Raw genomic sequence first — 13,016 nt, 5'->3', positions numbered from 1 at the left:
GACAAACATGGGTCTAACTTTGGATGTGTAATTCCTAGAGGATCATGCTCTTAGATGTGTTAATCCCAAGATACTAGATGTGTAATTTTTAGAAAACTAATCATCTTAGACATGTTAATCCTGATAATCTTTGGATGTGTCAATCCCAAGGCACCAGAGGTGTAACTCTCAAAAAATGAAGATCTCACATATATTAATCCAGAGTGCCTTTAGATGTGGCACTATGATAAGTATTTGATAGTTTTGAGCTTTTCATGGATACAATGAAAGAAGCAAGTTCACCAGGCTTGCTCGTCTAAAAATTGTAAGAAATGCCGAATTAGTTGGAAGCACTGTTGTCAATCTAACCACTGGAACGAGATGCCATGAAAGTACACCTTCGTGAAAGGTTTTGTCCTCTAGGATTTCGAGAGGATAAAATGAACGAATTTTTGGAGCTAACCCAAGAAGGGAAGACCCTAAAAGAATACCACCAAACTTTTGTTAAACTTCTCCGATTTGCTCCAGAGATGGATGAGGTAACTCTTCTCCATCGATTCATTTAGAAGCTTAATCTACCTTTGAATAACCTCATCAAGAATGCAAAACTATCCTCTATTTCAGAAGCCATAATTATAGCTAGAGACTATGATAAAGTTTTTTTTATTATAGAAAGTGTCGAGAAGGACATGAGTCCTTCCATGTTAATCAAGAAGAGGTCTCCTAATTCAAGAGGAACGTCATTCCCATCCCTGGCTACAAGGAATCATGAGCTAGAGCAAAAATTAGGTCAAGAAATAGAGATAGCAGGGTTAAAGATAACCGAATTCAACAAGTATTTCTATGAGTAAATTAGGTCAAGAAATAGGGATAGCAGGGTTAAAGATAACCGAATTCAACAAGTATTTCTATGAGTAAATAGAAGAGGATTGGTGCAAGATTCATGTGAAGTAATGTGCATGATGAATAGAGGATATTCTACAAGACGATACTAAGATTATGAAATTGCTATCATAGGTTAGATTGCATAAAGGATTGATTTCCTTATGTTTTTCCATGATAATTTGTTAAGTACCATACTACATGGGGGTATAGAATAAGGAATTCGAAGGTTCATATCATATGAGAGGTATATGGATGCATGAAATTAGGATAATAAGGCCAATTAACTTTAGAATAATAAAGACCTTTTGGAGGCACAACAAAACGAGCCAAGCACATGAAATTAAGAACAATGTTTAGATAAAAGAAGATTTTTAACTAGTGGTGGGGACACCAATTTGAAAGAGACAGGAGGATTTACTTAGATACTACCCCAGCTCGCGAGATGAGGACATCTCGAATCTTTTAAGTGGGGGAGATTGTAAGGTCTCTCCCAAGCCATGTATGTATGTGTCTCTTTTAATATAGATTTCAATAAGAAAAGAGAGTATACTTAGAGAAGAGTGAGACAATAAGGCTAGAAACATTAGGAAAGTGTTAGAATAAAAATATTAGCTCTAAAAATCCTAAAAGAATTAAGAAGACAAGAATAGTTCTATTAAGAGATAAGTATCTCCAAAAATAAAAATTTGAATTTAGGTGATAAGAGGTCATATTTAGAGTACTTTTACATATTTAGAGTCCATGCATACTAAAAATGTGAAAAAAACAACGCGTTTCTAAAGATGGTGCGTTTGTGGCTATATACAGACGTTTTTTCCTATTCTACCCGCGTAGGCTTGTAGACCAGATGCCTTCCCGTTCTTTTGACTGGTTATATGACCATAGTCTGAGTTTTTATCAGAGAGTTATGGACGAAACAATTTGCTGTTTCTATCAGGGTCTCTACACAGAGAAAACTGTGAGAAGGCAGCAAGTAGCCTCAAGGTAATCCTAGAGTTTGAGATGTATATATCCTTTCATTCTTATCTAATATCTTAGAAAATAACCTTAGATTGCCATGGTCTTTCGGAAGAAGAGACCAAAACTCCATAGCTTTTCTTTTAGAGAAAGAATAGTATGCCGTAGTCCTGTAGTCCTGTAAGAGAAGGCTATTTTGCCATAGACCTTAGAAAGAGAGAAGAGTCACAGTACGAGTAAGAAGAGATAAAGCTTGGGGATGATTGGATGATTTTGTTGGAATTAGGGTTGCAGGAATGCACACACAACTTCAAGAAGATTAGGAAGCTTGAGCACAACACAGTAGTGTATTATGAGTGCCAAAAATGAAAGATAACAAGCCCTAGAAGATAATGGGCGTATATACAATGCACGGGGGAAAAAACCTCCTAGTGAGGGAAAAAGTGCCCCGGCGGTCCTAAGTGTGTTCACACACATCACTACTATAATATGGTAACAAATCCCCCCTGGAGTGATGCGGTGAACAAGAGCTAGCACTCATGTATAGGGAAGTGTCTAGCTATGTGGACGAATCCACAAAAGGGAGTAAGCCCAAAGCTTTGCGAAAAGCTTCGAACTTCTCACGAGGCAGAGCCTTTGTGAAAAGGTCTGCAAGGTTATCCTGTGTTGGCACATAAGCCAAACTGATCTCTCCTGCAGAGAGTCTCTCCCTGACATAATGGTAGTGCACCTCAATGTGCTTCGTACGAGCATGGAACACTGGGTTCCGCGCAACTGCCAATGCGCTCTGACTGTCAGTGAAGATGGTGGTGGCAGATGGCTGCCCAACACCCAAATCAGCCATAAGGCGTCTGAGCCACACACACTCAACCGTAGCTGTGAAAGCTGCCCTGTACTCAGCTTCACAACTAGAAGTGGCCACAGTAGGCTGCTTCTTGCTCAACCATGATATGCATGAGCTTCCAAGCATGAAGCAAAAACCACTCGTGGACACGCGTGTGTCATAACAACCAGCCCAGTCAGAATCTGAAAAAGCATGTAAATCTGGCGGCAATGATCCCCCCTTGGGATAAAACAACCCAAGATGCCGAGTACCACTCAAATAGCGAAAGATACGCTTCACTGCCTGCCAATGCTTAATGCCTGGGCTATGCATAAATCTGCTCACCTGTGAGACTGCAAACTGAATGTCTGGCCTCGTAATGCATACATAAATGAGGCAACCAACAGCTGTCTGATAGAGTGTGACATCAAAGTGATCTCCAGCATCATGAAGACTCAACTTCAAACCTGTCTCCATTGGAGTAGCAATAGGCTTGCAGTCTTCAAGGCCAAATCTCCGCAACAATGTTTCAATATACTTTGTCTGACACAAAGCAATACCTCCATCACACTGCTTAAATTGTATCCCCAAATAATGATGCAAATGCCCCAAATCTGACATCTCAAAAGAGGCATTCAAATCAGCCTTAAAATCAGCAATATGACTCTCATTTGGTCCTGTGAGCAGCATGTCATCGACATAGAGAGCAATGATTAGATGTACACCATCCACACGTTTAACATACAAAGTGCTTTCTGTTGGACTATTCTGAAACCCATGTGCAGTCAAATATGCATGTATTTTTTCATACCAAGCTCGTGGAGCTTGCTTTAAACCATATAAAGCCTTTTTTAACCTGCACACTTTGTTTTCCTGCCCTCTTTGAACAAAACCACGAGGCTGCGATACATACACCTCCTCATGCAAATCTCCATTTAAGAACGCAGTCTTTATGTCCAGCTGATGTACATTCCAACCATTATGAGCTGCTAATGCACAGATGCTACGAACAGTGGTCATACGACATGTGGGAGCAAAAGTCTCATCAAAATCAATGCCCTTCTCTTGAGCATAACCTTTTGCAACAAGCCTAGCCTTATGGCGATCCACTGTGCCATCAGGCTTACGCTTCAATTTGTATACCCACTTAGTGCCAATGGCCTTCTTGCCAGGGGGCAAGTTACATAAAGACCATGTACCATTCTTCATAACAGCATCGTATTCTGCTTGCATAGCAGCCATCCAATTTTCTGAACTTTGTGCCTCATCAAATGAAACAGGCTCACTTTCATCGCACATACTAGAAACAGCCAATGCATAACAATCTGACGCATAAGAGGCACCATGAGAGCCAGAACGAGTGCGACTAGACAAAGGGGCATCCAACTTGCTGTCACGCAAAGTCTGCACCAGCCATCTAGGCATATTCCTAGAGCCCTCAATCTCTTGTCTCTCATCCTCAAGTGCATCATGCACATCTGCATCAGATATAGGCTGATCTGTGCCATCATTTAAAACCTGCATAGGCTGAAAAACTGCCTCATGAGGTATTGCACTTGACTGTGCACCACTGAAAAGAGGCAACAATGTATCATAGACATCACGTGAGCTGATATCTGTCTCCTTAGTACATGAAACCAAGGGCTGAACTGCATCTTCCACAAATACAACATCACGGCTAACCAAAATGCGCTTTGTCTGTGGATGATACAAACGATAGCCTTTGCTCTCAGCACTATATCCAACAAAAATACATTTGACAGCTTTGTCATCCAATTTTCTGCGATGTTGCACAGGCACTAATGCATATGCCAGGCAACCAAAAACACGTAAATGGCCAACAGATGGCTTGTGGCTATGCCAAGCCTCATATGGAGTGACAACCTGTAATGCTTTGGTGGGACACCTGTTCAGTACATAAGTGGCACACATGACAGCCTCAAGCCAAAAACCATGTGGTAGACTTTGACTCTTAACCATACATCTTGCCATTTCCATGAGAGACCTGTTTTTTCTCTCAGCCACACCATTTTGCTGTGGTGTATACGGCACTGTACATTGGTGTTTTATCCCACGCTCAGCCAGAAATGCATTAAATTCTGAAGACATATACTCCCCCCCTCGATCTGAACGGAGGGTGCCCATCTTACTTTCTGACACATTTTCAGCCATAACCAAAAACTGTTTGAAGCACAAAAACACTTCGGACTTTGCCTTCAAAGGATATACCCATGCATGCCTGGTAAAATCATCAATGAAAGTCACGAAGTAAAGGTAGTTTCCAAATGATGGAGTTTGCATGGGACCACAAACATCACTGTGAACAAGCTGCAATCTGCGTTCAGCTCTCACTGATCCATCTTTGGGAAAGGAAGCACGCTGCATTTTACCCAATATGCAGCCCTCACAAACATGCTTGACAGGTGCCTCAAGCTTAGGCAAAGAAGACACCATTTCAGATTTCTGCAGGCGCAGCAAACTTGCAAAATTCAGATGACCAAAACGTGCATGCCACAGTTTTGCATCTGAAATAGCCTGCGTATCCATAATAGCACATGCTGAATCCTCTACACATTTGCCATCCATATTGAGCTTATACAGCCCTCGACATAGTGAACCAGATGCTACAATGATGTCACCACAAGAGAGATCATGAACAGTACATCTGTCATCCACAAATTTTACAACCAAACCTGTTTTGGCAAATGCGGAGACTGACAGCAGATTCTTTTTGATCCCTGGCACATACAATGCATCAAAAAGTGTAAAGGTGTTGCCATTTGCAACATTCAGCACAATCTGTCCAACTCCTTCAACGGGATAAGAGGAGTTATTGGCACAAGTGACAGTATTCCCTGTGGGAGCAGACTCAAGGAAAGTGAATAAACTGCGCTGCGAGGTGATATGCTTAGTGGCACCACTGTCAAAGTACCATACATCTGAATCTACTGCAGACATACATGTGTCATGCAAAGATGGGTCATAACTGCACTGCGCATTGAATGCCCATTCTGTATCTAGCACAACATTAGCAGATTCATTGTTAGAAGGAGAGGCATCTGCAACAGCCATACCAGCCTCTTTCTTCTTAGCCTCTTTCGCAGCCAGCTTAGGACACGCTTTGATGACATGATCATTTCCCTTACAGTACTTGCAAAATGTCTTCTGTTTGTCACCCTTCTTCTCATCTTTGTCTTCCTTCTTTGGTTGCGCAGCATTTGCAGATTTCTGCTTACTAGAAGAAAAGCCAGCTTTACCTTTCCCGCTTCTCTGACTAGCAACGAAAGCTTGATCTGCGACACGCATAATATTCCTGTTTTGCCTTGACTGGTCTTCTTGCAGCAAAACAGAAACTAACTCCTCAAATGATAAGGCATTGGGATTGCCTTTCATCATCAAGCGAAGAGTGGAAGCAAAACCCTGATAAGAATCTGGTAGACCATTCAAAACAGTCTGCACAAGTGAACTGTCTGACAGGATTTCATCTGCAGAAATGAGCTGCTCTTTGAAATCCTTGATCTTTGTCAAAAAGCTATCCATAGAATCACCTTCGTTCATATGCTCACTCTCCAACTGTTTTCGGAGGTAAGCAACACGAGCCTCATTTCTTGCCTGATACAATGTGGCAAGTACATCCCAAGCATCCTTAGAAGTCCTGCAGGAGCGAATATGTGGGATAATGGTACGTTTGACAGACAGCGCAATCAAGGCATGAGCCTGCGCATCTCTACCATCCCAACGAATCTGCTCTGCTGAAAGTGGTGGTTCTCGAACAGCTGCTACAGCACTTGTGCCTGCACCATCATCTACAGTACCTGTTTCTGATGTGTTTGCAGCATTCCCAGCCACAATAGGACGTGCATCAATACCCTGCACAATGTTCCATAACCCCTTTGCTACCAATACATGTCGCATCATATATGCCCACAATGGATAGTTGGTGCCATCCAACTTATCCTCAGCAGCCAACATGCGGAATACATCATTGTTGTCAGCCATGGCCAATGACTGTACTACTAGATGTAAATGCTGTCTGTAAGAGGTAAACCTGTATAAAATCGACCTGTGCTATGTAGCACAGCCCAAAACAGACGAATGGGCACCTGTCCTGCAGATTTTAATCTTGACAGAAAATCTGCACAGTAGGACGATTTTGCCTGCGCAGTACTTGGAATGCAAAAACGGAGGGCGAAATGACTTCAGATCAAAATTCTGAAACGAACAAGCCCTACGGGTCTCCCACGGCATATACTAACCTGCAGATGCTCGTGAAACCTCGTCGAAATCGGAGGAGATGAAGCGGCAGGTGCCGGTGATGCTGCCCGGGAGGAGGAAGCCTGCTCTGATACCAATTGTTGGAATTAGGGTTGCAGGAATGCACACACAACTTCAAGAAGATTAGGAAGCTTGAGCACAACACAGTAGTGTATTATGAGTGCCAAAAATGAAAGATAACAAGCCCTAGAAGATAATGGGCGTATATACAATGCACGGGGGAAAAAACCTCCTAGTGAGGGAAAAAGTACCCCGGCGGTCCTAAGTGTGTTCACACACATCACTACTATAATATGGTAACAAGATTTCAATCGTAAGACAAGGTATTAGAAGACTCTATTCTCATATGTCAAGTTCTAAAGCTCTTGTTAACCAGCAACAAAGACAACGATAAACGATAAATTTCTATAAGGTATATACATATTTTGTTTTTCAATTATATATCATTCTTAGGGATTGAGGTATGGCCCCGGCTTCTCTATTAATTGTTAATAGTGATCTATTTGATTGATTTACTCTATTTAAAGTTTGTATTCTTTTAAGCAATAGCATATGCCTTAATAAAGAATGTCTTATCGCAATCTGAAGTTGAAATGCTAAAATCTTTGTGAAAAGGGTTGTTTTCTTAAAGAAGGTGACATGGATCCTAGTCCTATGGTTTAGTGAGTAAATGGATTGTTATCTTGGTTAAATTAAGGTACAGGCACAACTCTCCCTGCCTTGACGCTGCCCCGTTCTTGTGCCTATATAGCCGGACGGCAGAGAGGTTAGTAAGGCCCGGAGTTGGCCCATGGTATCCCTCATACCATTGGGAGAATGAGGTTTGCCGATTGAGACGAGTGATTGTGATGCTGCCTAGTTCTGAGGGCCCAAGCTAGTGCGGTGAATTATCCCACCCTAGTGCGCAAACATCCCTCTGAGGGACGGGAGGATCGAGCGATGGAGCCTGAGAGGGCGACAGGTCGGCTTGAGTCCTCGCCAGCGCCGACGATGAGGTGTATGGTCCCGTAGGATTTTGCCCAGCATGTAGAGGCTGGAAGGCCGAATTCTAGATCATCGGCGGTATAAAGGAAAAGAATAAGAAAGACGGTTTGGCTTGTATGAAATTGATTCATGTATAAACTTTTTTTAAATCTTGTGTTGGCATTATTGTATTGTGTAAAAAGGCTGTTTTAACAAACCTTGTGAAAAGGATCTTAATTAAGGAATATGTTTATTTATGTCAAACAGTGTGGTAGGATTAATTAGAAAACAAATTGACGAATGAGTAGGGTGGAAAGTGGGAGGATGGAATGCCCCGACGGCACCATTCTACGGACGGGTGGACCCGATTAGTTGGGTAGCTTTCCAACAGATTAAGTGAAAGCCCTATATTAGATAAATAGGTTTTCGAGCAATTCTATTCTAGAAGACTAGGCCAGCGGCTGTGCCTTGCATGGATGAGGAAAAAAGCGTTGTATCTAGGAATCAAGACTAGTACTTGTCCAAATTATGATCAATTACCCTATGGGTGATTTGATTTTTAGAAGACTACGCTCCCCCTGCGGGATAGAACTAGGTCTTACCTATGAATCGTATCCTTGAATCTCTGCATGGTCAAGGTGTCGATGAATAGGAAATTTTCTCCAAGATAAGACTTAGTGGACTGTCTTAGTGTTTCCCCTATTTTTGGAAGGGGGGAACCTTACATTTGACCTGCTGATGCCATGTCAGCTTTTGACCTACGGATGCCACATCATCTTTTGACCTGATGATGCCATGTTAACTTCCAATCTACTGATGCCATGCCAACTTCTGAGCTACAGGAGTTAGCAGTTCAAATCACTTATCAGAGTGAGCTGACAAAATCAGCTGCTCTGCTAGAGTTTACAATCTAAATCAGCTGTTAGACTACTGACAAAATCAGCTGTTTGAGTCAACTACTTGAATCAGCGCCGAAATCAGTTGTCGAAGTCAACTGCTGTTACTGTCAGAGTCAAGCGTCTTAATCATATGTCAGACTCAACTGCCAGAATCAACTGTCTGAGTCAGTTGTTGGAGTCATCTACTTGAATCAGCTGTCGAAATCAGTTGTCGGAGTCAACTGCTGCTTCTATCAGAGTCAGTCGTCTCAATCAGATGTCAGACGCAACTACCAAAGTCAGCTGTTAGAAGAACATATGAAGTAGATTGCATAGGGAGTAGATTGGCATGATGGTATGTTGGCATGTATATAAGAATGCATGAAGGTTGGAATCAGCTTTTGTAAGCAAGAGCAGTATAGTTCATCCTATCCATTAAGCACTCACGGATTCTTCCAAAGCTTTGGAAAAGCTTCTGTCTCTGCAAAAATTCTCTGGAATAAATTTCTTTACTTGGTAAACAAAGATAAGACTTCTTCTCATGCAAGATGTGATCTAGGGGATTATCAATGAAAATGAAGAAAAACCCAAAGGCACACCAACGTCACCTGTAATAAAGTCCTAGAAAGAGCGTAAAACACCATATTAGAGAATTTGGGAATCTCCCAATTCCCATTTTTGAATACTAAAAAAGGGGGACATGGATAACATGTTTGTAAGTTTCTCAAAGCCCTATCATGTGACCTATCATTGGAAAGCGCTTGAAAAATGGGATCTAAAGAGCCATAAACCACTCATTTTGGATTAATGGTGTTCAAGTTATGGAAAATCCAAAGTTTTGACCACATGTCCCAAACTTGTGGGAAATTCCCATATTCCCTAATATGGTGTTATAACAACAAGACACTTGCTTTACAGATAATCTTATCCATCATCTTGATTTGGACAAAACAACAAAAGATGGCTTGAGAATCTATTTGGTAATAAAATTAATAATTCTACAGTTTTTCTGAAACAAAAATACTACAGTCTAAAAATGAAAGAGCATCAAACTCTTCAAGAGCATCTTAGCTTTACTCATAGGAGCTAGGTTATCTCACTCTAGTTTTTTTTAACCAACCCTAAGTATTAGTAAAAACATCGTCAATTTTCTCTAAACAATATGCATCAGAAAGAACGTTGCAAAAATATGAAAATTTAAATAAAACATAAAAATAAACAAATATAAATAGAAAATTTGCATGCCACCACGATCATGGTAGATAGCACGTTCATGGTGGGTAAATATATATAATGATCTGATATACTTCTCTCTCTCTCTCTCTCTCTCTCTCTCTCTCTCTCTCAAAAGAAGGAAAAACTTTAACAAATCATTTTGCTTATGCACGTCCCGCCATTTTCTTCGGTCTACTCATTTCCTACACAATCTCCTTCCCATGGTTGAAAGGTGCTGGCATCTCAATTAGTAGTTGTGAGATAGTAACAAGCACTTACCTCTACCAAGTGAACGGTCTCTACCATAAAGAGTTGATCATATCTCGAATGTACTCTACAATGGTATTGGCCATAGAGGGCTATGGCATCCTTCAAATCTCCTCCTATGAATCCTCCATCTATAAGGACGTGCCTAAGCAAAATCAACACAATTGGTATGCTAGGATCCATGGACAAGGGCAAATACACGTGTGTGCAATGTATACAATGGAGGGTGGAGAGAAAATGGAAAGCAGGTTGGAGAGAGATCTCCTAGGAAAAAAAGGTGGGGCGAATGAGAAACGAAATTTGAAATATACATGCTACCATATAAGTCTAGTATTTAATGAGATTCTTGTCGCTAAGTCCCCCTATTATCATTAGATCCCCATATTGCTTATAGTGGTGCTTTTAATGATTGTAGGAAAATGTTTTTCAATGATGCATATCGCTTTGATGGAGAGAATACTTTGCTGATAATCAAAGCCATTGAAATATCCATCGAGGAATTGAGGAAATCCATCAACACTATGACTATATATACTTTAAAATTTCAATCACACAATGGATGAGGAACATTAAACCATGTTTCTATTCATAGGCACTAAGTTTACAACATTTGATAACTAGGTGGATCTCCTTCTCACTGGGAGATAGCTAAGAAACCATTTACTAAGGTTAAGAGCACACATTTTTATTACAATGTGTAGAGAGTGTAGAGAGAATGCACTATCATGAGTATTCATTTGGAGAGAGCACACATTTTTATTACAATGTGTAGAGAGTGTAGAGAGAATGCACTATCATGAGTATTCATTTGGAGAGAGAGAGAGAGAGAGAGAGAGAGAGAGAGATTGGCATAATTTTTGCACATAGAAATCTATATTATACACCCAACTTCCTCCCTGTATAGTAAGAAAGTTGTGATCCTTTGCGAATGCTCCCATGAAATCCATATGATAGGTGGGAATTTGAAAAGATTATATCTCCTTCTTCTTCACACTAGCTTTTGCACTCTTGCTTAGAATCCATAGTGCTTTTGGGAGTGCTAATTTGGTGCCCATTGTTTAAGGACACAAATTTTGCACCTTTCCACATTCTCTTATGTTTTCTGTTGATGCGTTTGTGTATTCATTACCAATCGATTTCTCTCAAACATTGAAAAGTTTTAACATTTACGAAGATGTTAGTTAGATTTAAGACACTAATGATCATTAACCATCCCCAACAAAGGAGATGTTTGAAGAAAGTTGATAAGCCTTTTCATCCTTGGTGAAGTCCTCGTGATAGGAGGTTGAAACTAATGAGACCATCTTGTGAATGATTAAGAGATATGGCATTGTCCAATGGGGGGTAGCTATGCTTGTTTTCATTGCTGCACAATAGTAAGACAACACAGGAGAAGAGATGAGCTGATGGATTAATGGCATTGTCTTCCCAAACCCTATCGATGAAAGTGTCTACAGACACTAGAGTAGAGTTCCAATGCTAGCTTTCATTGCTGTGCAATACACAGGAACTGATTCGAGAACGGAATTGTCCCTACCCATCAATTGTCTTGTCAAATCTTACTCATCGAAGTATCTGCACACATTGAAATTGAGAGAGAGAGAGAGAGAGAGAGAGAGAGAGAGAGAGAGAGAGAGAGAGATGGAGATGGAGATGTTACATAGAAACCTTTACTAATCAGAGCAGGTACTCCCACAATAATACACATAATTCTTCATCCCCAAGCTCTCCGAGTAGAGCTGGTCCATAAATTGATCAAGAAGAACACAATACGTCCTGTAGACTCCGGAAGCGCCGGGCGCCGCTGGTTGAGGCTGCAGTGGATCGCCATGCAGGTTCAATGGCCATAGATTGAGAGCTGTTACTCTTACGCCTTCTTTTCAAAATCGCCCCGTTGCTTTTAGCCTGATGAATCTGCTCTAAGGCGCAGCTCCTTTTATTACATTTCTTGCTGTTAGAATCATCCGCTGCAGTAAATCGGAGCTCATGTGGCGCAGCGTGGAAGGGCTTGAATCTGAACTTGCAGGAGTCGGCAGCAGCCGCAGACATGGTGGCGGCCTGTGTGGACAGCAGCTTGAAGTCCGCATGAGACGAGCACCAATCGCAAGCCCAGTTGTGAGCGTGGGGGGAGAGCTTGAGGTACCACCTGCTGCAATACCTGCAGGCCGGAAATTAATTGCATCAGAACTACTGCTAAACCATAGGTAGATTAGAGCAAAAAACGAGATTATAGATATATTACTGGCAGAAACGTAATATACCTGTGCTGGACTCGCGTCAGGCAAGTGCGGCAGCGGAAGAGCTCCGCCGGGAAGCCCACGTCGCCACACATGCTGCACTCCTCCTGCTCCTGCTCCTCCTCCTCCTCCTCTTTGATATCAGGATTAATACTACTAGTATTAGCAGGTGGTAATAGCAGCTGCCTGCTCATCACGCAGATCAATGGCTCGCCTGATTGCTGCATATTATTGTAGTAATGCGCAGCCAGTGCCCACGCATGAACTGATGATTAGCGGTAATACGTTATTATACACTCAGCGGTGGTTTAAGTGTCCCCCAATATCGCATACGGTACCACGTATACGTGCGTCGCAGTCGCACGTGCTTGACTTGGTCCGCTTTCGCTTTCAACACGTGCTTCGCTTTCATTCCTTTGAATTTTTGAATGCCTTACAAATTTAATATCATAAAAATCCATGTCAATGTTTGTTCTTAGATACAGTGAGTGATAATAGTATGCTTTAGTTTGATTTTTTTATTAACATGGTGCGTGC

At 41.5% G+C, this 13,016-nt stretch overlaps 1 protein-coding gene across 1 annotated transcript; it reads right to left on the bottom strand.

Moving 5' to 3' along the window:
- Positions 1 to 11,333: 11,333 nt before the first annotated feature.
- Positions 11,334 to 12,743, bottom strand: LOC147612881 (uncharacterized). Its single transcript, XM_086782001.1, has 2 exons — positions 12,504 to 12,743; positions 11,334 to 12,400 (listed from the first exon to the last, which is right to left on the bottom strand). Exons 1-2 carry the CDS (start codon positions 12,704 to 12,706, stop codon positions 11,998 to 12,000), a joined length of 606 nt encoding a protein of 201 aa, XP_086638127.1. The 5' UTR covers positions 12,707 to 12,743; the 3' UTR covers positions 11,334 to 11,997.
- Between the last annotated feature and the right edge of the window lie 273 nt (positions 12,744 to 13,016).

The sequence above is a fragment of the Cibotium barometz genome, chromosome 44 (assembly GCF_041138505.1).
Source record: "Cibotium barometz isolate CiBa-2024 chromosome 44, ASM4113850v1, whole genome shotgun sequence".
In the NCBI taxonomy this organism is placed as follows: Eukaryota; Viridiplantae; Streptophyta; class Polypodiopsida; order Cyatheales; family Cibotiaceae; genus Cibotium; species Cibotium barometz.
The sequence above is the reverse complement of the archived record's forward strand: the minus strand, read 5'-3'. Positions and strand labels throughout refer to the sequence as shown.